Below are 22,628 nucleotides of genomic sequence, written 5' to 3'. Positions count from 1 at the left end.
GAGGGTTGGGTCGGTTTGTCACCCCTGCTGTGTGAGAGAGGTGTACGGGAGTGTGTGTCGCCCCTCTCCCATGTGAACCCTAAAGCTTTAAAGGTAAGAAGGTAAATAAAAAGAATCCAACTATGCAGTATTACTTTTTAACAGGGGCTGAGTCAACTTGGTTTGATTTGAACATTTGTACGATTGCCATTGAATTTGCTTGAATATAAGTAATTTTACCAGTTGTCCCATATTCAGCATAGGGAAATATGGTCACCCTAGCTTTACTAAACCATTTGAAAGTGACCCACTACTAGTAATCACAGAGATCCTCGGCAGACTTGGCCTTTCTTTACTATTAACCATACTTGTCTCCTCCTATTGATGCGAGGTTAATATCTGCTAAAATATTCTCCATAACTCGACTCTTGCATATATCTAAGGTTTCAGAGGAACAGCCGTGTTAGTCTGTATTCGCAAAAAGAAAAGGAGTACTTGTGGCACCTTAGAGACTAACCAATTTATTTGAGCATGAGCTTTCGTGAGCTACAGCTCACTTCATCAGATGTTTACCGTGGAAACTGCAGCAGACTTTATATACACACAGAAATCATGAAACAATACCTCCTCCCACCCCACTGTCCTGCTGGTAATAGCTTATCTAAAGTGATCAACAGGTGGGCCATTTCCAGCACAAATCCAGGTTTTCTCACCCTCCACCCCCCCACACAAATTCACTCTCCTGCTGGAGAGTGAATTTGTGTGGGGGGGTGGAGGGTGAGAAAACCTGGATTTGTGCTGGAAATGGCCCACCTGTTGATCACTTTAGATAAGCTATTACCAGCAGGACAGTGGGGTGGGAGGAGGTATTGTTTCATGATTTCTGTGTGTATATAAAGTCTGCTGCAGTTTCCACGGTAAACATCTGATGAAGTGAGCTGTAGCTCACGAAAGCTCATGCTCAAATAAATTGGTTAGTCTCTAAGGTGCCACAAGTACTCCTTTTCTTTTTGCATATATCTAAGTCACTGATCTAGTGGCCTATGATTAGCAAGAAACCTCTCCTACTCCTTTCCTGTGCTGACAACTATTGAGCCTTGTGCATTTCTAATAATGACCCTCTTTAATGGCCAAATGCATTGTAATCAAAAGAACACAGTAATTTTGGCCGAAGGGAAACTCACTAGTTTCTTTGGGAAATGTTCCCAATTAAATATCTGGAATGTGTGAATTAGAGAAAGCAAAACTAAGTCTCAGCATGGCCAGAAAATGTCTGTGCGTGGAGGCTGTGTGAAAGGATTTCTTGCTTAGTAGAAGTGTAAGTTCATCTAGTGCCAGAGAACAAGTAGACTAGCCAAAGATAAACACAACAAAACCCAGGCAATTTCAGGGCATGAATGTACAAACAGATGAAATAGTGACAAGAAATAATAGAAGAGCCAGGAAAACCTTAAGTATCCCAAAACGTTCACGTCTCATTAAGCAACCCACTTAGCCAGTACCACATGTCTTCAAGGGAAAAGGCAGTACTGTCTAGCGATAGACAATCTGTGTTTTACAACAGGCAAGCACTAAATGGCAGATCTAGCCGACTTCCCTTTAAAAAAACAAAAATCAAACCAGTGAATCTGGAGAACTGCTACACGTTTTTTCCCCAGGTGACAATCCCTATTGCAAACGTTTAAGTCAGCCAAATGGCTGAAATACAGCATCTCACATCCCCGTAGTCAAGTGTCTTCACCAGGTCAGCTGGGAGGAAGAATTTAATCAGAAAACTTTGAATGATCATTAAGAATAATTTAAGAACAACTTACTAGATTCCACAACTGAGGAAGAAGGCCATGCTGGTTAAAAAACTGACCTGGTTTACAGAGAAAGTGAAGGCAGCTTCAAAAAATAATATATTAGAAAGGGGAAGTAGATAGTAATGAATATAAATCAAAAGTTAGGAATTATAGACAATTGATAGGGGAAGCCAAGGGACACAGGGAGAAGTCTATGGCCAGCAGCATTAAGGACAATAAGAAGGATTTAAAAAAATATATTAGGACAGAAAGAAACCTGACAGTGGTATTGGGTCCATTACTAGATGGAAGTGGTAGAATTATCAATAATAATGCAGAAAAGGCAGAAGGATTCAATAAATATTTCTGTCCTGTATTTGGAGGAAAAACAGCTGATATAGTCTCATCACATGGTGATGGTAACACTCTTTCCATTCCACTAGAGGCTCTGAAGGCTGTTAAAACAGAAGCTGCTAATGTTCGACATTTTAAAATCAGCAGGTCCAGATAACTTGCATCCAACAGTTTAAAAAGAGCACATTAAATGGATTAAAAACTGGCTAGTTGGTCGGTCCCAAAATGTAATTGTAAATGGGGAATCATCATCCAATGGGTATGTTTCCAGCAAGATCCTTCAGAGACTGATTCTTGGTCCTATGCTATTTAATATTTTTATTAATGACCTGAAAGAAATCATAAATAAATAATATGGCTCAATGTAAATACATGCATCTAGGAACAAAGAATGTGGGCCACATTTACAGGGAGGCCTCTATCCCAGGAAGCCGTGACTGAAAAAGATTTCAGGTCATGGTGGATAATCAACTGAACTTGTGCTCCCACTGTGATGCTGTGTCCAGAAGAGCTAATGTGATCCTGGGATGCAGAAACAGGGAAATCTCGAATAGGAGCAGAAAGGTGATTTTACCTCCATGTTTGGCACTGGTTCATTACTTGATGGAATCCTGCATCCAGTTCTGATGCCCACATTTCAAGAAGGATGTTGATAAATTGGTGAGGGTCCAGAGAAGAGCCACAAGAAGGGCTAAAGAATTAGAAAACCTGCCTTGTTGTGACAGACTCAAACAGGTCAATCTATTTAGTGTAACAAAGGGAAGTTGAGGTATCACTTGATTTGTAAGTACCTACATGGGGAACAAATATTTAATAATGGACTCTTCAATCTAGCAGAGAAAGATATAACCACAATTTAGTGGCTGGAAGTTGAAGCTAGACAAATTCAGATGGGAAATAAGGTGTAAATTTTTAAAAGTGAACATAATTAACCACTAAAACAATTTACCAAGGGTCATGGTGGATTCTGCATCACTGAATATTTGTAAATCAAGATTGGATGTTTTTCTAAAAGATCTGCTTTAAGAATTCTGTGAGAGACATTCTCTGACCTGTCTGATACAGGAGGTCAGACTAGATGATCACAATGGTCCCTTCCATTCTTGAAATCTATGAAAACTTCAAATGCAAAATTTTGTTTCCATTAAAGCCAATTAATCAATCCGACAGCTAGATCTCTGGCTGTTCTGGAGGCTCACTGCACCTTCTCTTGTCTCTGCTTCCCAGTAGGTGCACCATCTTCACCCCAGATGTTGGTTTCCACTCAAGACTATCCCCAAGGACCTGGGGTAAGTGCCTGATGGGGCAACATGGGCTATCTGCAGTTGCCTTATTGGGACATTAGATTTAAGCATCAATTAGTTTAGTTTGAGTCTTTCATTCTTGGAAAGGGGCCAAGGAGGGGAAATGTTGCAGCTGATATTTTTTTAAAGGTTATGTTTTCAAATCAGTAACGGGATAAACGTGAAGATTCTAAAGGTCCAGTTTCCCTCTGGTATAACTCTAGTTAGTTTAATGGGGTGACATCACGGAGAAGCATGGCCCGGTCACTACTGATAAAGGAGTTTGAATCTGATCGAGAAGAGACAAGGAGGCAAAGAAAGGCGATCAGGAGGGGTGACTTGGTTAGAGTGCCAGGAGAAGAGGACGTCTGCAGTGGTCATTTGTGTAGCCCAGGAGAAGGCAGAAAGGAGAAATTTATAGTTGTCTGCAGTGATAGATGACCAAGGTTTAGGCTACTGTAATCTGCCCTTGAAGATCACGAGAAGAAAAGTGAGTATTTCATAAATCATATTTGTACATGATACCGCATGAAAGGCAGGCTTTGAAATAACCAGTTCTGCTGCTCATCTCTCTTTGATCCCATATTTACCTTATTCTCGATTGCCATTAAGTTATAAGACTAATAAAAATAATTCTTCTATGGGTTTGTTTGTTTGTTTGTTTCAGGTCGAATTTTTTCCCATCAATAAGGCCCTGAAAAATACTGTTGTAGAGAACCTGCCTAATTCGGTAGTAAAGTGTGAAATGTCCACACACAGACATGATTAGTGTATAAAGTAGAAGGAGAGGTTTAGCCACCCAGCAGCATTTCCTTGAAAATAGTTATTTTCATATAGCGTGATCCAGCTCGCTGAGTTATGCCGATATCCCACTAGCATCACTTTCCCAGGTCTTTGTGGCCAAACTACAACAATTTCCTGCTATAATCCATGTCCCCAGAAGCAGCAAACCAGAGTCTACATATAATTTGCTGGGCAGAAATCTCTGAGCTGTTCTCAGGCCCTGGACTTCTTATTTGTTAAGGGGGTCATTTGCAGCAGATCAGATTTGCAGGCTTTTGCTCTATAGCACAGTGGAAGTGTATTGACAATGACATATAATTTTTGCATGGATAGTTCTCAGGATTTAAGCACAAACACAGAAAGCCTTTTTGTTGTTTTTCCTTCTTGTTACAGAGATCTTTACACAGTGATATTTTTGATGAAATTTAATACTTCACAAGCGTGCATTGTGAGACGACTGCATCTCGCCAAACGTGTGTGGGTTTTTCTGCGAAACCACACACAGCACGCTGCAGCATCAACAGCTGAATTACAAAACGTAGTTCAGGCATGTCCAGCACCCATAAGTGCCCGAGCTGTGCTGCATATCTGAACCACAGAGGGGTAGCTCAGTTCGGTCGTTCCTGTCCATTTAAATTTGCACAGATCATTTAAAATAAACTGCCAACATATCTTGGAGTTTCTGGCCCTCCTAATCCAACAAGATTTTCCACAGCCCAGATTGCACCTTGGCAGTTCCTTCTTCAGCAGCCTCATTAGTAGAGTTAATACCATCATCTTAATTATCATAATTTTCTTTTCAGTTGTCGATATCCCAGTTGTCTGCATCACCCCATTCTCCTCCTGTAAGCCACTCATCCAAACCCCCGTTGCAACGGCAAACTGGCTCTCCAGTCCTCCTCTCCCCTGGGATGCGCCGACGTGAACGTGCAGTAAGGATTCCTAGTTGGGTTTATGTGGTGGCCCCTGCATTGGCTAGCCCTTGCAGAGAGGGATATTCCTACCCACATGTGTTTGGAGTGTGTCCCTTCCCACAGAGCTATACAGTACATACTAGGCCAGGTTCACTCATTCCTGTGGTCATTGCAGCCAAAAATAAATGTGGGAAATCTGAATTCAAAATGTAGAAAAGCCAGGTTTGTGAGAATGCATGAACCCTGTCTGCTCAGGAGCACTTTCCTTTACGGAGAGGCTGCATCAGGTGCTGTGCTGGGAGGGAGGACTCCTGGGTTCTGCCCATCCCCCATTGCTTGTGCCCTGCCCGGTGATCTGTGCATTAGAACGTATATGAGATAGGAAAGGCGCTGCTCATCGGCTCAGCTGAGCAGGACTGTGATGACAACACTTCTGCTGAGAACAGATGGGGAACTGTTTGCCTGCACTGCATCTGTTACCCCCAGACTGCCCTGCGAGGAAGACAAGCAGGAGCCCGGGCAGCTCCTTCAGCATGCCCTGCCGAGCCCTGCCCCTCGCTGCGTTCTATCGCCACCCATATGGGGACAGTCCGTTTCATGGGGGCGCCCTTGTTTGTCAGCAGGAGCTCCCATACGGAGGCAGCAGCCGTGGCATAACGCACCTGGAGGCTGACCTCAGCCCCAGCTACTTGATCCTGGATTCCTCTGCAGGTGACGAGCTGCAGGAGCTGCCATTCACTCCCGTGCACGCGCCGATTGTTGCCATGGGAGCACAGACTGGAAGGTGAGGCTCTAAGGCAGGCTTAATGGTAGCTGGAGTGGGAATGGGTGAATTGCTGCCTCAGTAATGCTAGCCCAGGGGGGTGGAGTTCAGTGATGTTCAACAGTCCCGCACCCGTCATCCTGCCTCTTACGGTAGATGTCCCTAAATGCTTCTGACTCACACAGAACCCCGTCCAGGAGGGACCTGGCAGAAAGGGTCAGGATTCCAATGGCGTCTGGGTCCCAGGAAACTCAAAGCCATTTCTCTTTCAGCTCTAGCACTGTCCTCACTCGGGCCTCTCTATCTCGCTTGCATGCTGCTGGCTTTCCGGAAATCCTGGATTGTAACAAGGAACCAGCAGAAGTTGTGGACCCCGCAGACCCTGTGGACTTCAACCCTCAAAGGGAAGAAGCTGACTTCTTGCAAAGCAATGAAATCATTTTGCAGTTCCTTGCCTTCACCAGGTAATGCCCTGAAATCCCACTGCCCCATTTTCAGGTTGGATTCACGTCTCCTCTTGCAATAGCATCCACTTCCATTACTGATCTGCGTGCTGCTCTTTGGCTTGATGATTCTGAAAGGTCCTTGTATCCATCTCCTGTGCCCCTTCCTTAGGACTTTCACATTGCTTGGCTGAGGCATGTGTGAGCAACTGCCATGGTAACAAAAGCACCAGAAGTGCCTGTGAGACAATGAACATTCCATTTTAGATGTTGTTTTATACACTGAGCCCGTTCCAAATTAATTTTTTTGTTCACATTAGCCAGATTGTAATGTAAAATTAATTACTGAGTAACTCCTTATTTACAGACAGGAAAGCTTCACTTGGAAAGGTTTTTCTGCAATGGTGGTTTTATCTTGATTATGGAACATTTGTCTATTTACCACTGACTACAGGGCACTGTAATTCTGAAAGTAAAATACCATTCCCACCTGGTCTGGAAGCTGGGAACTCTGTACCAAAGAGCAGAAGTCACCTGTACTACCAGTTTATTGAAAGCAAAAAAACCCAAACCTTGTCCTTCCTGTCACGATGGCTTCAAAGGAAGCCTCCCAAACCAGTTTGAATACACTTAATATCATGGATCTTCCCCAGTTCTTCTGCTTCTCCAATGGTTCTCAAGCACTTGCAAAGCACATACCAATTGTTGGGTCTGTAACAAGAGGAGTTAATCCAGAGATGTTTTTTGGTCAAGGATCCCACAGGATGGCATGGGGACAACATGGCCAAAGACTATGTATTTCACCTTCCAGTTTTACCGTTTCCCACCGGTCACAACACCACGATTGCAGCTGGTGAAGATGGACCGGTCTGGGACAGCCAGTTCAGATGCATCTTCCCATACCTTATTCCAGATCAACAAAGACGGAACCCTCAAGAGCGGTAAGCACTAGTGGAGGAAGGGTTTTTGAAGAAGGAGGAATGTTTCAGCACTTGCCAGATGGTATGTCCTCTGAGGAAGTCCTGGAGGATGTAGCCAATTGTTTGGGAGTTATATGAGATGTCCAAATACTCCAGAGTCTGTGCAGTTTGAAGGGAGACCTGGCAGAGCTTTATGAAATAATGAACAGGGTAGAGATGGTACAAAAGGCACTCTGATTTACCCTTTGTCATCATCCTGGGTCAAGGGGCTACTCAATGAAATTAAAAGGCAGCAAATTTAAAACAGATACAAGGAAACCTTTTTATATACAATGCGTAACTAACTTGTGGAACTCATTGCCTCAACAAATCATTTAATCCAAGAGTTTAGCAGAATTCAAAACTGGACTAGACAAGTATATGGAAAACCACAGTTACAGCAGAGAGGATATAGATTTATAAGGGGTATAAATCTCCATGTTAACTGATTGGGGCTAGGAGGAAAACCTCCCTATGGCCCAATCGTTCTTCAATTGCTTACTATGGGGTTTCTTGCACCTTCCTCTGAAGTGTCTGCCTGTTGGAGATGGGATGCTAGATCAGATGGACCACAAGCCTTCTAGCTCTATTCTTCGGGTGCTAAATTCTTCCAATCAACTGGGCCTTGCTCTAGGGTTTAAAAATGAATACTGAAACGTGCCAATGCTTTAAGCCTTTCTTGCAGTGTATCAGCAAAATTGTTTTTCTTGCTTGGCTAGTATATTATAGTAAAGAGGAAAATCCATTGGGAGACTTAAATTACAGTTTTTAATAGTTCAAATGGGATTTTTGTCAATCAGATTTAGGCTTAGCTCCAAGTCAAGGTAATGGACTAGTATCTGCTATAATATCAAGTTTCCATTAGTTTATACACCATATAATTAAAAGTGTTCAAAATGTCAAGCCATAAGGCAAAACATCAATACGTGTCAGTGACACGATTCAGAAGTGTAGACTGCTGACTCCAGTGATAGCTAAGCAGATGTAGAGGGAGACACAACACATCTAAGCAACCAGCCTGTAGTAATGTAATCGGATTCTCTTAGCAAAATGTTTTTTTTAATGTCTTATTAAATTTTTGTCCCAAGAGATGCAAAACTAATGTCCCACCTCCTACAGAGCATTTTTAGTTTGTAAAGTTCCTTCCCCATGTGCAATAGTTAATGAAAATTAATAAGGAAAATCCACATAAACTTAATTTTTTGTGGGTGGATGTCAATCCCAACGAATTTAAAAGTGACTGATTCAGGGAGTTCATAAATGGTTTGATCCATATGTTTATGAGAATGAAATTACAGCTATCAAGAGGAAAGCTGATCCAGTGGCTAGGGTGCTCGTGTGTGACTTGGCAGATATAGGTTCAATTCCTGCTGTGCCTGCAGACTTCCTCTGTGACCTTGGGCATATCACAGTCACTCTATGCCTTAGTTCCCCATCTATAAAATGGGGATAATGGCCCTGCCCTGCCCTGCCTCACAAAGGGTGTAGTGGGGATAAATACAGTAAAGATTGTGAGGTTCTCAGAGACAGCTGTACTGGTTCTGGGAGCCACAGGGGTTCCTTTGATAACAATGAATCTCCTGAGAAGCCATGGAGGGTTAATTTACTTTGTCAGGAATACACTCTTTTTCCTGCAGGATCTCCAGGGTTGCAGCTAAAGTATATGGTGGATCCTGGTTTCCTGAAGCCAGGAGAACAACGCTGGTTTATACGTTATATAGCTGACCATAACCTACAGATTGATATTTGGGATGGAGATTCTTTGCTCCTCATTGGATCTGCTGCAGTTAAGCTGAAGGTATGAAACTTTTCCCATACTAAGTCCATAGCTGCTGATAATGGAGAAAAAGCCCAGAATCTCTACTTACGAAGTATAAGAACTCTGGGGAAGGGACCTTCTTTGGTTGTGTTTGTACAGCACCAAACAGAATGGGGAATTGCTCTAGGCTCTGTTGCTCTATAAGGAGGTATTAAAATAGTAACCTGGCTGCAGCTGGCAGGAATGGCTACTGGGTAGGGTAAGTTCAGGAAGTTTCTTACAAATGTGCATTAATTTCTTTGGTGTTAAAATCTGAACGTTTTGTCGGAGTGTGTAAAAAGACCTTTAGAAAAAATGTCGTGCTCTGAGGTTCCTTGTGCCGCTGGAGGGCCTGCGCGGGCGTGAGAACAAACAGTCTCCGCTGATTCACAGGAGAAGCTCACTCTGGGCAGGAGCAGCACATGTTACTTTGGCCCGCCAGGGTGCCTCATTCTTGTTCTGGAGAACCACCACCCGCACTGCAAGGTCAGGCCAGTCCCTGTGCCCCTTGACTCCTCTGCTTCTCCACCGAGGTTGCCAACAAAGAGGGAAAACCAGTGCCAAAAGGCAGGAGGTGGTTTGTGGTGTAGACACTTGTGCCCTGGGAAATGGTCTGAGACTCCCTAATTCCCTGCGAACAGGCCACCAAACAGCCCCGAGGGAGTGAGAATTGCTGTTCGCTGCTACGCTGTCTGGATTCAGCTCAGTGACCTAGCGGTGAAAGGTTTGTATCCTGCTCTGAGTTGCCTAAGGCATCCAGTCCATCAGGTGCCACTTCCCTCCCCTCACTCCTGAATGCAGTTACCAGTGCTAATGGCCTTCTGTCCAAATGGCCGGAATAATCATCTCCATTTCTAGGCAACGATTGTGCTATGGCCAGTGTGTGTGGTGAGGATGGGGGGGTTTCATTATCAGGTTTAATTGTACAGCAATTTACGTCTCCTATGGAAGTTTCTCTGATTCTTGCCTGAGTCTCTCAATGGTCTCTCCTGGACAGTGTACCACTCTGGACAATGCCTCCTGACAGTAACAGCTACACACATTTTTTTGGCTTCAGGATATGTTCCTCTTGCCCCACAGCACTTGCTTCGCCAGGGTCGGACAGCAGTTCAGGTCCATCATGAGCTGGAGGTGATGACAACCGAATACGAGCAGGATGCAACAGTAACGAGTGGGGACGTTCTCAGACACGGCACTGTGAAGCCCATAGGAGTCTACGTTGTTGTGAAAGGCCGACTTCACCTGAGTTTGGCCAACGTTGGTAAGAATCCCTGTTATTTTGGCTGATTCACCGTGTTTTCTGATGAAAATTTGTTTCTTTCAGAAAGTAACTCAAGATTTCTTATGTATTCTTCAGCATGCTCATTAGACACTTAACTCTGCTGGTTGTCTTCATCATTGCAGTTCCAGCACCATTCTGGGGCATCGCTGGGAATCTCTTTGGTGGCTGATCTGTTACCTTCCCCCCTCCATCTTCACAGATCGATCACCTCCCAAAACAGAGATGCTTTTACCTGCACCAGGATGCAATAATACTTTGCACGCTGATTTGATACAGTTGAAAAGCGCTATGCAGGTGCTAAGGTAGGAAAGCCATGCTGTCCCCGCTGTACAGCTGGGGCTACTGAGGTGCTGAGTTTTCAGAGGTGTTGAGTGAGAGTCAATAGGACGTACAGGTGACAAGCACCTCTGAAAATCAGATTTGCGCCAGGAGCAGAGCCCAGTGCAGTGGCCAGCTTTCTGCTCCATGCGCCTTTTCCAGCAATACGGTTGCTCAGCATGGTTCCAGACATCCAGCAGCTTGTTAGTTAAAGGTCTACTGAAAGGTGATCTCCATGCTAGTCACCATCAGAAGCATTACCCTACTGGCCTTCAGTGCTGAAGCTAAGCTCCTGAGCTTGTATGAAGCCTGCAAAGCTTAGGAGCCTCACATACTCAAATAAATTGGTTCGTCTCTAAGGTGCCGCAAGTCCTCCTTTCTGCAGATACAGACTAACACGGCTGCTCCTCTGAAACCTGTCACACACAAGGGAGGATCCTGACATTGCAACCTGAGGGACAGATTGGGTGTCCAGAGTTTCCATTAGCCGACTCTCAGCATTTCTGAGTTGCGTTGTGTTTGTTCACCAGCCATGAAATGGGAGCTGGGGATAATTTGATGGTGGTGCTAGAAGTTTGTCTAATTTCAATGCTTCTGTGAGTGCCTTTTGTAACGCCCTCAATCAGCCATCCCTCTGCACCTGTTTCTGTCCCCGAGGGCAGACTGCTCTCTCCCTTCTTTGGAAGCCTGTGAGAGTCACATCAAGGCTACGCTGCATCAGAACTGCCTCTGCCCACTGCCACCAGTGGGTTCTGCACTAAAGATGGCTGTAACTCTTCACAGTATTCCCAAAATTGTTTCATGCTGGCAAAATGAAAAGCACCCCCATGATGCCATTGGAGCGATGGATCTGGACCTACAGGTTCCTGTGCATCTGAGGGAAGAAAATGCTTTCTTGAGACCCAGCAGAGCTCTGGGCTTGGGCTGTTCAGAGATTTTTCAGTTGCTTGAGAAAAATCAACAGGTTCTAAATGCCCGTCTCCGATTATCCTGTACCCACCCTCCGCCTACAATAAGTAATAACACCAGGCTTCAGAAAGAGGAGGAAATGCACAGCTCATTAGTTCTGTTTTGAGTTTTCTGCCTGCTTGTTTACAAATGTACAAGCTAAGGCAGCTTTGAAACAGACAATATGGAAACAGCGACACTCAATTAGGTGCTAGCAAAATAACTCCGAAACATGGGAGAAACAGACAAGATGCACAAAGCTGTACCTATAAGAAAACCAAACTTGTAAGAACACTGTTTCCTAGAATTTATTAGGTACTTTTTATATATATTTAATTCACCATCTTATAAACGTGCAGTGACTCCAGGTTTTAAAATCTTATCTTCAGAAGAAAGATTAGCTCCATTATATGATCTCTTAAATTGTCATTTTCACACTTTGCCTGCAAGAGTGTGATAAGCTCTGAGGAAGGAGAGTCCGAGATTCATAACCCAGAGAACAGTTCAGTGCAAACCCAGCAAAGGCAACTGATTAAGAAAGGACAAATACTAGCAAAACAACAACGAAACACCCACCGTACTATATCAGTACAGCCGTCACTCTGATTTCTCTGGCAAATTGTGTTTGATTTCAAAATAATATTAGTCTGGTTTTTAAAATCCCTCATAATACTGGGGCTCGAAGCGTTGAACAGCAGGCCCGTTGTGTAAACTGGATGGCGTTGAGGGGCAGAGAAATGGGGCTAAACGTAGCCAAATAAGGGCATTTGCATTCCAGTCTTTGCCTGCTACACCCATTTCTGCTCCGTACTACATCGTCCGTTTGAAATCTAATCCGTTTCAGAAAGTGAGTTCAAAGCAATTTCAGATACTGCCCCTACCCCGGCTCCCATTGCCAATTTTCTCATTTTCCTGTTTTTTTAAAATGCTCTTCCCCCTGGTTGCTGTGTGAAAGACCCACACAAACAATACGGGGAAACTGACCATCCAGGAGCCTCAGCAATACTGACTGAGCAGGAAGTGCTGTCATGTGCACAGTAAACAGACTGGAAAAGAGGTCTTAAATCTCCTTCAGTTTCAGTAATCTTGGCTGTTACTCGTAACATTTTCCATCAAAGTGATTTTTTTTTTTAAGTGACCGTAACCCTTTAAGCTGCAGGAAAAGAAGCTTCTGGCTAATCCTCCCCTTGCCATTCACACTGAAGTGCTAGGAGGGATTAGCTGTGAATGGAGTTAAATGGCATCTTTATAGCATGATATTTTTCTGATTTTTGGTGCGGTAGAAATGATCAGCAAGGTAATTTTAAATACCTCTCAGAGACGAGCTCCATAGGGTTGCAGGTTTCCACTGGGAGAACGTGTGAACTCCTGTAAGCCCAGGGGCAGCGTTCTCAGCAGAGCTGGCTGAGGCAGAGTTGCACTGACACTGTCCGTAACATTGTGAGAGCTTCGGGGCGCGTGCCCTGGTGGTTAATGTTAATGTTCTCACTGTCCGGGTTAATATTCTCAGCTGCCTAAACAGCTTGAGCTGCTTCTGCTAACGGCGCATTTGCAGGAGTTGTACACATGAAAAAAGGGTACACATATAACTGCCAGAATGTCCTTCCATTCCAAAGCTGTATCTAGCTGTTGTATTTTGCATCGTGCCAGTCACCTTAATACCTATATTTTGTAGGTCCTAAGACATCAAAACGGCCAGACTGGGTCAGACCAATGGTCCATTTAGCTGGTATCCTGTCTTCTGACAGCTAATCACACACTGCAACCATACGTCACCCCCTGTGTTTACAGAAGACCCTCCTAACAAACTCTAAGGTGGATGGTCTCATCGCAGATGACATCACAGCTCAAATGTTAAGGGTTGTGCAGTTTTAACACTTGGCTCTTCGTTGTGCCAGGATTCTTCCCAGCTTGCAGTGGGGAGGCATGCCCTGAATCAGCAGCTCTGCCATCTCTTGCAAGCATGCAGGGTGCACTTTCTCTGCATGTTGGGGGGCTCTGGCATGGTCCGGTCTTCACCCCATCGCTTTGGAGCTGCCCCAGCTGGGTGCAATTCCTCTGCTCCCCAGAAAGGGTGTGCCCAGGCTCAGGGGCGTGGGGAGGAGAATGCACTTCGGGCCCACCCCTAGACACTTGTACAGGGCCCGCTGGAATCCAGCCCTAAATATTGAAAAACAATGTCAGGTGCTGCAGCCAAATGTCTCCCAAATTCTCCACAGTTATGGAGCTTTTATCTGAAGGACAGAGTGCATTTGTCGGTTAGGTGAATCCACAGACAACTTTACAGCTTCATCCTGTGCAGTCTGAGATAGCCTATATATGGATGTAATTACAACAGCATAGAGAGGTGACAAGACAGTAAACAGATCAGTGTTAGGGCTAGTCTTTCTTCACTTGATATAATAGCTAGTATGTGGAAGGAAGAGACATTGGAATAATAAACTTTGCCAGTGATACAAGCAAATGCCAGGGAGTATTTGGGCTTCTTGTGGGTAATGAAAGCCCCTCACCCTAGCTCCAGGGACTCTGGACAGCTATTGTCTCTGTTAAGATATGTATTTTCAGTGGTAGCAATAAAGAAAATATGTCACTTACATACTGCAAAGACCCATAGTAAAAATCCAACACAATGTCTAAACCATTAGTTAATGGGAACAGTTATCCTGTCCCTAATGGGAAAGATCCTAAAAATGTAATCGTGATGAAACTAACAGGGTCCTACAGCAGTCACCCTAAAATCTATAAAATGTAACAGGGACATGAATCTATTTGTTACTGCTGACTTCTTTTTAAACCATCCTGCAGAATTCTATAGCAGGGATCTAATTTTCTATTAAATGCATAGCCAGGTCCAAAAGACCAAGAGAAAAGTTATCATTTGCTATTAAAATCTATAGAACTTTTCTCTAACAGGCACATTTTCTTGTGGCCATGTTGGCATGGCCACAGTATGTATTTTCTACAGTGGCAACCACTGGGGAGTGCAAATTTCACTCAGAAAGCAAGACCATGTTTTAAGTCTCCCAGACTTGACCTTGTCTTACCAAAATGTTTAGTGTTGTTTTTGGCCTATCAGTGCAAGTCTTGTCAGCCAATCAGTTCATCTGATAATTTCTATTCCTCATAACAACATTCACAAATTCCAGATTGCCTTTACTTCATCTGAGAAGCAAGCTGGAGTGATAAAAGGTTTAGCAGGCGGAAACGTTCGTTTTTCAGTGGTGCTTTTGAAACCTGAAAAACTTTGGCAAAGTTCATGAGAGTCTTTAAACCACGATTTGAGGACTTCAATAGCTCAGACATAAGTTAGGGGTTTGTTACAGGAGTGGGTGGGTGAGATTCCATGGCCTGCGTTGTGCAGGAGGTCAGACTAGACGATCATAATGGTCCTTTCTGACCTTAAAGACTATGATTCTATGAGAGGCTGTTACAAAATCAGAAGAAATATGTCTGTCTACTTCAGTCGTGGGCAAATTGACTTTAAAATGCAGCAGAGTGTGGGTTTGGGGAAGCAAATCTCTTTCTGTAGATACATGATGCCTCAACTCCTTAAATCTGAACTTCATTACACCAGTAGAGAGTGCAGGTTTCGCAGTGGCTGTAGTGAGGTTCTGTGATGGCTCCTGTAGACTAAGAATCAAAGATATTCATCTGTAAAGCGCCTAACAGTACCTCCTTGGATACCCTTCCCTGGGTTAGAAGGAAGATGTTTTGGATAGTCCGTGACGCTGTCCCAGTTTGCAGCCTGATGTGTAAGGAAGTACCCAAGGTGCAGAGAGAGGCTCCAGTTGGTCAGAGCAGCTGCAGAAGCAGCCGGAGCCATTCAGGGGACTTCCTACAGCTCTGTCGGACCTACTGTGCCCTGTGTTGATTGTCTGTTTGCTCCAACCTTCCCCAGTCCCCTTCCCCAGTGTTGCTTCCACTCCACACCTGCCTATCCCTCTCTCTTCTCCCCAAGCCTGCCCCACTCACCCCTCTTAAAGTCCCAGCTCCCTTCCCTTTCCTTACCATTCAGCTGATCACCTCCTAACTACTTAACTCAACTGGGGCACCTCCAGACTGTCTGCAGCCATCTCATAGTTCATTCTGCTGTTCTGTTCTCCCCCTCCCCCACCCTGCATCCGTCTTCTTTATTTCGATTGTCAGCGGTTCGAGGCAGGACTGTTGGCTACTCTGTTTTTGTACAGCACCTAACACAGTCGGCCCTACTCTTCGTTGGTCATTAGGCACTACTGTAATCAACATGATTAATAGTAATAAATGAACCAGAGTCCTCTTAAATGACTGCAGAAATCCACTATTATGTTTCAGGGTCATAAAGCATATGCTGTGTTCTGCTCAGATACCACAGGAAAATGAGTACAAATTCGTTCTGACAAGGGGAAGCCCTGAAGTGTCTGCATTTAAATTATATGGGCTACCTGCTCAGGTCGGGGTGCTAGATCAATATGTGTAATATCCTATCCCATAACTGCCAGGTGCCGGGCTGTAAACACAGCTCTCTCTGGGCTCAGTCACGTGTCTTGGTGCAGATGGAGAGTTTATTAACATTGCTCTGGGGGATGTCGATTTATTCGTATGATTATTTGTTCTGGTTCTGTGAAAGGAACCAGCCTGAAGTTTGTCAAGAGTTGACAAAGGGAAAAGAAAAATACCTAGCACGAGAAGGGAAAGTGAACTTTAAACACAGAACTTTGAGAAATGGAATTAGCTAGAACAATTACTTTTTAAAAGTGGTTGCTCTTATTCTCTTGCCAGAGAACTGGTTAGTTTTGGGCTATCATTGTGATAGAAGTTAAATACATTGGGCCAAATTCTTGATTTCACTGAAATTTTTCCAGTTGATAGCAGCAGGGAATTTTTTTTACTGCATGTTGTGATCTGGTATCCGTGTCCTGCAGTGACATGAAGCAACTGGCAGCAGGTGCCCATGGGAGGAACAATGTGCTGTATTATAATAAATGCCATCTGTTGGTGGACTGTGAAATGAGAGAGTGGTCTCAGTCAGGCTCCATTGTCCCTACTGACACGAACTGGCAATACGGATAGAGTGTGGACCGTGCAGACAGAACTCTCCTGGCTCCAAGAGGTGGCCCCTCCAGGGCAGGGCTGAAGCACATTAACCCTGTGTGTGGGTGAACCTTGCAATGCTGCTGTCTCTGCTGGAGATAAACAGAAGGCATTGGGATCCAGGGATATCCATCTGGCACCTTCTTGAGCACTGAACTGTTATTAAAAACAAAGGTCTTCTTGTGGGTGCTCAGTGGCTTAGTGGCCAGGGCACAGGATGAGGAGACCGGGGTTCTATTCCCAACTCTACCACTGGCATACTGGGTGACCATCAGCAAGTCACTTTAACCTTTCTGTGCCTCAGTTTCCCCATCTGTAGAATGGGGAGAATGATCCTTCCCTTCTTTGTAAAGTGCTTTCAGATCTACTGCTGTTGAGTTCTAGATAAGTGCTAGGTACTATTGTGAATATTGCAGCCATGGTGAACACTCCCATTGGCTTTAATGGAAGCAAAGTTAGGCCAACAGAGCATTTCAGAAAATGCTACCTTTAGGGTCCAACTTAAGAAGCGCCTCTCTCCTGTCGCGGATGGGGATCATTGTTGGGCTGGGGTCATTCCAACTCCATACTAGTGAGGCAGATCCCCATAGCAAAGGGCTTTTTTTCTGGGCGTGGCTGAGGCCTACCTGCCCGACCTTCACCAGCTCTGTGTTTCTGTTGCAGGTCACCTATGTGAGCAGAGGCTGAAGAAATCAAACTCCTTGCCACCCCCGCGCTCTCGCATTGTCTCTTCGCATGATGGGACCAGCAGCTTCCACGGAGGCAGCCTGTTCTCTCTCAATACTCCTGGGGGTAGGTCCCGCCGGCTCCTAGCTATTGTCTGGCAATAGTTTTTCTCCTGTGCGCTATTAAAATTACCAAAGGCGACAATTGCTCAAAGACACAAGTGCCGTGTGCACCGGGTCCCTGGACTCGGTGTTTCCTCTTTCTCCCACAATAGCATGTTACAAGCATATGTTCTATCAGCATGAAGTGGTCCATCTGCTGAGGATTTTGTTCCCCAAACTATCTACCCGTACGGCTGCTGCCTAAATAGTTCCCCTGGGCTGTGAATGTTCAGAACCTGATGTTTGCTCAGCCGGTGCCGACAAACATCCACTGAGAGGCTGAGCTACAATCGGATTCTGCTGAACTCTCTCATCAGCCAATATTAGGGGATGCTTTTCACCCGATTCGTTCCAGTTCCCAGATACAGTTGGGTCCAGGAGGTAAATCCTTAGCTGCTCAGGCACTGCGGCATCATGAGTCCATTCTTTAGCAAAGGGAGAAGCCTCTCCCCTTGCTTGTCTGCTCGAAATGAAGCTGTTGTCAGAAAAACACTTGTATGGGTCTCACCTGGCTATCTGAAGAGGTGAGAAACTGGGGCCTGTGAATCATTGACTCGAAGTGTTTGCTGAGGTTGGCTCTGTGAAAATCCGGCTCTACTCTGCAGCTCTGAGCCTGCGAAGCTGGGTCCTGTGAGTAGAATTTACGGTCCAGTTAGTCTGCAGCTGCTGAGGGTGAGGGATGGCTGCTGATTTTCAGCCTTGCGGTGATTTAAACTCCCCTACATCAGAGAGCAGCAATAGCCCATGTAGTTAGAGATGGGAGGGCTCAAGTTGAAAATTATATTCCTTTAAGTAATTATTGAAGTTTTGAGGCCTGCTTGCCTTTACGTAGGCCTGGACAAAGAGTCTTGGACCCAAATTTAACTCCTTCCCATGAAGGGGTGTATGTTGCATTCAGCAAATGGGAATCCCTTATTATGTCCAGGTACAGATGAGCTTAACATGCAGTTCACCCAGCCCTGCCTTTGTGCCTGGCATGTAACGTCTTTCAAACACGTCGGGCCTGCTTGTCGTTTACATTCAGGCCCCTTGACACTGCTCTCGCAGCATCAGTGAGTCTGCGCCATCGTGTAAATGAGAATCAGGCTCTTAGAGAGAGACATTAATCTTCCACATTCTCCTCCTCAGCTCACTAAACACACATCTGTGCTGAGATGTGAGTGCACAAGAGCACAGACACACACAGATACTTTCTCTACCCTGTGCTATCCGTGATGCGTTTGTGCAGCTGGAATTGGGTATATTTCTTGAGTAAGAGTCGTTGAAATATTTTATCAAATTAAGCACCTGTTCCCAAAGGAGCTCCAGATGGTGTGTGAAATGAAAGAGAGCTGCCCATACGCAGAATTTCCAGGGGAGATGGGGGGTACAGAAATACTGTTATGCATCTATATATGCTTTTAATGGACTTTCTGATGAGTGTCAACAGGACAGGTTGTCCCGATGTGCCCTATGTCTAAGCTAATGTGTGAGCTATTTCTACAACTGTTGTATTCCCAGCCTGGGCGTTTTCACTGCAGGAAAGATGTGGACAAATTGGAGAAAGTCTGGAGGAGAGCAACAAAACTGACTAAAGGTCTAGAGCGTCTGACCAATGAGCAAAGACTGAAAAAAATGGCTTTATTTAGTCTGGAGAAGGGAAGACTAAGGGGGGACATGATAACAGTATTCAAGTACATGAAATGTTGTTATAAAGTGTGAATAATAAATTGTTCTCCTTAACCACCGAGGACAGGACAAGAAGTAATGGGCTTAAATTTTAGCAACAGAGATGTAGGGAAAAATCTTTTCAACTGTCATGGTAGTTAAGCACGGGAACAAATTCCCTAGGGAGCTAATGGCATCTCTGTCATTGGAGGTTTTTCAGGACAGGTGAGACAAACACCTACCAGGGATGGTCTAGATGATACTCAGTCCAGCCTCAGTGCAGGGGACTAGACTAGATGACTTATCCAAGTCCTACATTTCTATGATTCTATGACGAGGTATGTGAAGTACTGAATTAGACATTTTGCACAAAGTGTTAAAAAAGGTAATACAGGAAGAAGAAGAATCTGAGATTTTAAAGCCAGAAGGGACCATTATGATCTCCTAGTCTGATCTCCTGCAAAGCACAGGAATTCTTGCATCAAGCCCGCATCTGGTAGTTGAGCTAGCTCACATTTTGATGGTATGAATCAGAGGCAGTTGACTGTCTCAGAGAGCGTGTATATGCGTGTGTGTGTGTGTGTGTGTGTGTGTGTTTTCACCAGAGAACCTCATAAGGTTCAGTTCAGAGAAAAGTCAAAGGTTTAGATTTTGATCCAAATTCGCTGACCTGGAAATCCCTCAAAAATGTGCTCCCGCACAAGATTTCCACTTCTCCCTTGTGGGTCAGAAATCTGGTCTGAATCCTCTCTCCCACAGCACACCTGCTTCTAATTCAGCAGGAGTTCGGAAGCACAGAGATATGGGAAATGTAAATGCCTGGCTGGGTGTCACAGTCCCAGGTGGAGTGCTCTATGTGCTGAGCTGTGTGCGCTGGCCTCATGTGGCAGAGTGAATTGGATGAATGCACCCTCCATGGAATGGTTTTGATATCAGAACATTCAGCTTTTAAATTGCAGAAGTTCCCCTACTGAGACAGGCTTTTCCAGCCAGGCATCCTCCTTTCTCATTAATTTTTTAACATGGCCCATAAGGTTAAACATTGTGGACACTTGCTGAAATATGACTATTGCTAAAATACGAGCATTTTGGCTCAAGATGTCTAACCCAATTTGCCGTGTCTGGGAAACAATTAAATAGATTTAAAATTAAATTCAGGTGGGTAATTTGCAAATAACCCTTGTTTACCAATTTTTTAAGAAAATGTAATGCACCAAGACTCAAACAGCCTCTGTGTGGAGTTACACGTCATGTAGAGAGTTTAATCCCATGCATCAAGTGCTTGGTAGTGGATTGTATTTCACATATTAAATATTTGGCTGGCACTTCAATTGGGAGCTGCTCCAGCGGCAATTTTGTGGAGAAATGAGAGAGAGAGAGAGGAGTGAAAGAACATTTTAATAAAAACGTAGATGTGTGCATAGTGTACAGCAGGAAACAGGCCGGTTTTGAACTCAGGGAGAGGAACAGAATTCCCTTCTGGAACGTTTGGTGGCTTGAGATTGTTTAGGTTCATCTGGATATTCTGGCGATTGTCAGAGTCCCGTAAATCACACATGCTTGTTGTTTATTCTGCATTTAATCCAGGCCTCGTAGTTACGTTGTCACTACTGAGAGGAACTTTTGTTGGGATCCCCAGGCCAGAGAGAATTAATATAGCGCAATGTGTCACTCAGATCTGGCACGATGGCTGCACATATAGGAGAGATGTGACTTGTCGGCTGTCTGTGGAAAGCTTCAGAAATTGTGTAATGTAAAAAACTGCCTGACAGCCCTGGGTGTGTTGCTTTCATGGCCGATTTCGGTGCCAAACCCTGGGAGAGGGATCTTGGTATCAATTCCACCTACTACCCAGGCTTCTACTGGGACTACTCAGCTTTTACTGGCCCCTTAGGCCAGACTGAGGCTTGGTCAAGGAAAGAGCAGTCTGGACCGCAAAGTGGCTGTTCCTCAGCTCCCCTTCCTGGTGGTTGCCTCTTCATTTGCTTGCCGATCTAGGCGGCTTCAAACACCTGCGTGCTTGAGGCAACTCAAGTCAGCATATCCCTCTGTTTGCCCAGGTCATCCATCCGTCTCCCTGTCTCAGCGGTCTACTGCACTGCTCCCCGTGGGGTCCACCCCCGACTCGCTCAGCCCCAGACTCTGACGCTTGTTTCCTTTGCACCCAGCTAAGAACGTGTCCCAAGCCCAGAAGCTGGCGGACGTGGACAGCGAGCTGGCTGCCATGCTGTTCAGCCGCCTGCAGGAAGTGAGCACGGCCTTCCAGCACGCCAGCCGCGAGGCCAGCGCCAGCCGCAGGCGGAAGCTGGAGAGGATGATGATGGTGCGACAGCTCGAAGCCCAGGAGGATGTCAGCGGGAGGAGAGCAAGCCTCATGGTGAGGAGCACAGAGCGCTGTCGAAACGATCTTGGGACCAGAGAGCAATCGGGAGCTAGGCCTGACAAAACACCTTGTAGCATCTCTCATGTCAGGGTTTGGGGGCGGATTCCTTCGGATGAATCCTCAGACACACAGGGGAGGGGCCCACATCAGTCTGTTAGTCATAGTGCGTCTCTTCTTCGATAGGGCCGGCGTGAGGAGCGCATCCAGCACTCCAGGGACCTGCAGATTATTGATGCCTACCGGGAGCGCATCAAGGCCGAGAGCATCTCCAGCATGCTGAGTCAGGCCATCACCACCAACTACACGCTCTATGCCACGCTGGGCACCGCAGAGTTCTTTGAGTTTGCCCTGAGAAACCCATACAACGTCCAGCACACAGTGACGATTGAGATCGACCACCCTGAGCTGAGGTAGGAGCCAAAGGCCTTCTCCCCTCCAAAATTCTGCACGTTACACTTGGAAAGCCAGCCCAGAGCAAAGAGGCACTTATGGAAACGTGAGACAAGAGGCGTCTTTGGGATCGAACTTGTTGCTTTTCAGGCTTTATTGGGAAACGTGGGGGGGGTTAGTCTATGATGAGGACTCCATCATATACCAATGATCTGCTCCCCCCATTCAGAGATTTCACTTCTCTTTTGTTTTCTTCCCACGTCCTGTATCACTATCCAAAGGGATGGGAGAACGCAAGCTACCGAGAAGCTAAGCACAAAGGAGTTGCCACACTAGGTCAAATCTACCCTAGTTATCCTGCCGCTAGCTGTGACCAATACAACCACCATCAGTAATTCACTAATTAGTTTAGTGAATTTAGTGAGTAAATGCCTCACTGTGAAGTGTTCGGGGAGGGGCGGGTGTACTGGGGGCGAGGAGAGGAGAGGTCTTTGTTTCCCAAACCAAAGGTGTGGTTGATTTTGGACTTTTCTTTCCATTTAATATGTGCCTGCACATTCCAGCAACTGTCTTTTTTCCAACCCCCCCCCACAAACCCGCACACTGAGGTTTAGGTATAACTCACAGCCTCATTTTGGGATCAGGGGAACCCCAGCTCCTGGGATGTTCTGTCCCCAAAGTAACTCTGCCTTTGATTTTTTTC

General features: G+C 45.2%; 1 protein-coding gene across 11 annotated transcripts in view; it reads left to right on the top strand.

Moving 5' to 3' along the window:
* NPHP4 (nephrocystin 4) overlaps positions 1 to 22,628 on the top strand; it is a 101,122-nt gene that overhangs the window by 66,628 nt on the left and 11,866 nt on the right. For 9 of the 11 annotated variants that reach the window (XM_073316238.1, XM_073316232.1, XM_073316237.1 and 6 more), the window contains 10 exons: positions 3,345 to 3,406; positions 4,987 to 5,115; positions 5,718 to 5,881; positions 6,133 to 6,324; positions 7,057 to 7,244; positions 8,900 to 9,060; positions 10,141 to 10,321; positions 17,342 to 17,470; positions 21,321 to 21,529; positions 21,719 to 21,945. In XM_073316238.1, coding sequence (XP_073172339.1) covers positions 3,345 to 3,406; positions 4,987 to 5,115; positions 5,718 to 5,881; positions 6,133 to 6,324; positions 7,057 to 7,244; positions 8,900 to 9,060; positions 10,141 to 10,321; positions 17,342 to 17,470; positions 21,321 to 21,529; positions 21,719 to 21,945 — 1,642 coding nt within the window. The remainder of the gene's footprint in view (positions 1 to 3,344; positions 3,407 to 4,986; positions 5,116 to 5,717; positions 5,882 to 6,132; positions 6,325 to 7,056; positions 7,245 to 8,899; positions 9,061 to 10,140; positions 10,322 to 17,341; positions 17,471 to 21,320; positions 21,530 to 21,718; positions 21,946 to 22,628) is intronic. The other 2 variants (XM_073316236.1, XM_073316235.1) reach the window with 2 other exon arrangements.

This window comes from Lepidochelys kempii, chromosome 18 (genome assembly GCF_965140285.1).
Source record: "Lepidochelys kempii isolate rLepKem1 chromosome 18, rLepKem1.hap1, whole genome shotgun sequence".
In the NCBI taxonomy this organism is placed as follows: domain Eukaryota; kingdom Metazoa; phylum Chordata; order Testudines; family Cheloniidae; genus Lepidochelys; species Lepidochelys kempii.
Note: the sequence above shows the minus strand (reverse complement) of the source record. Positions and strands in the feature narration are given on the sequence as shown.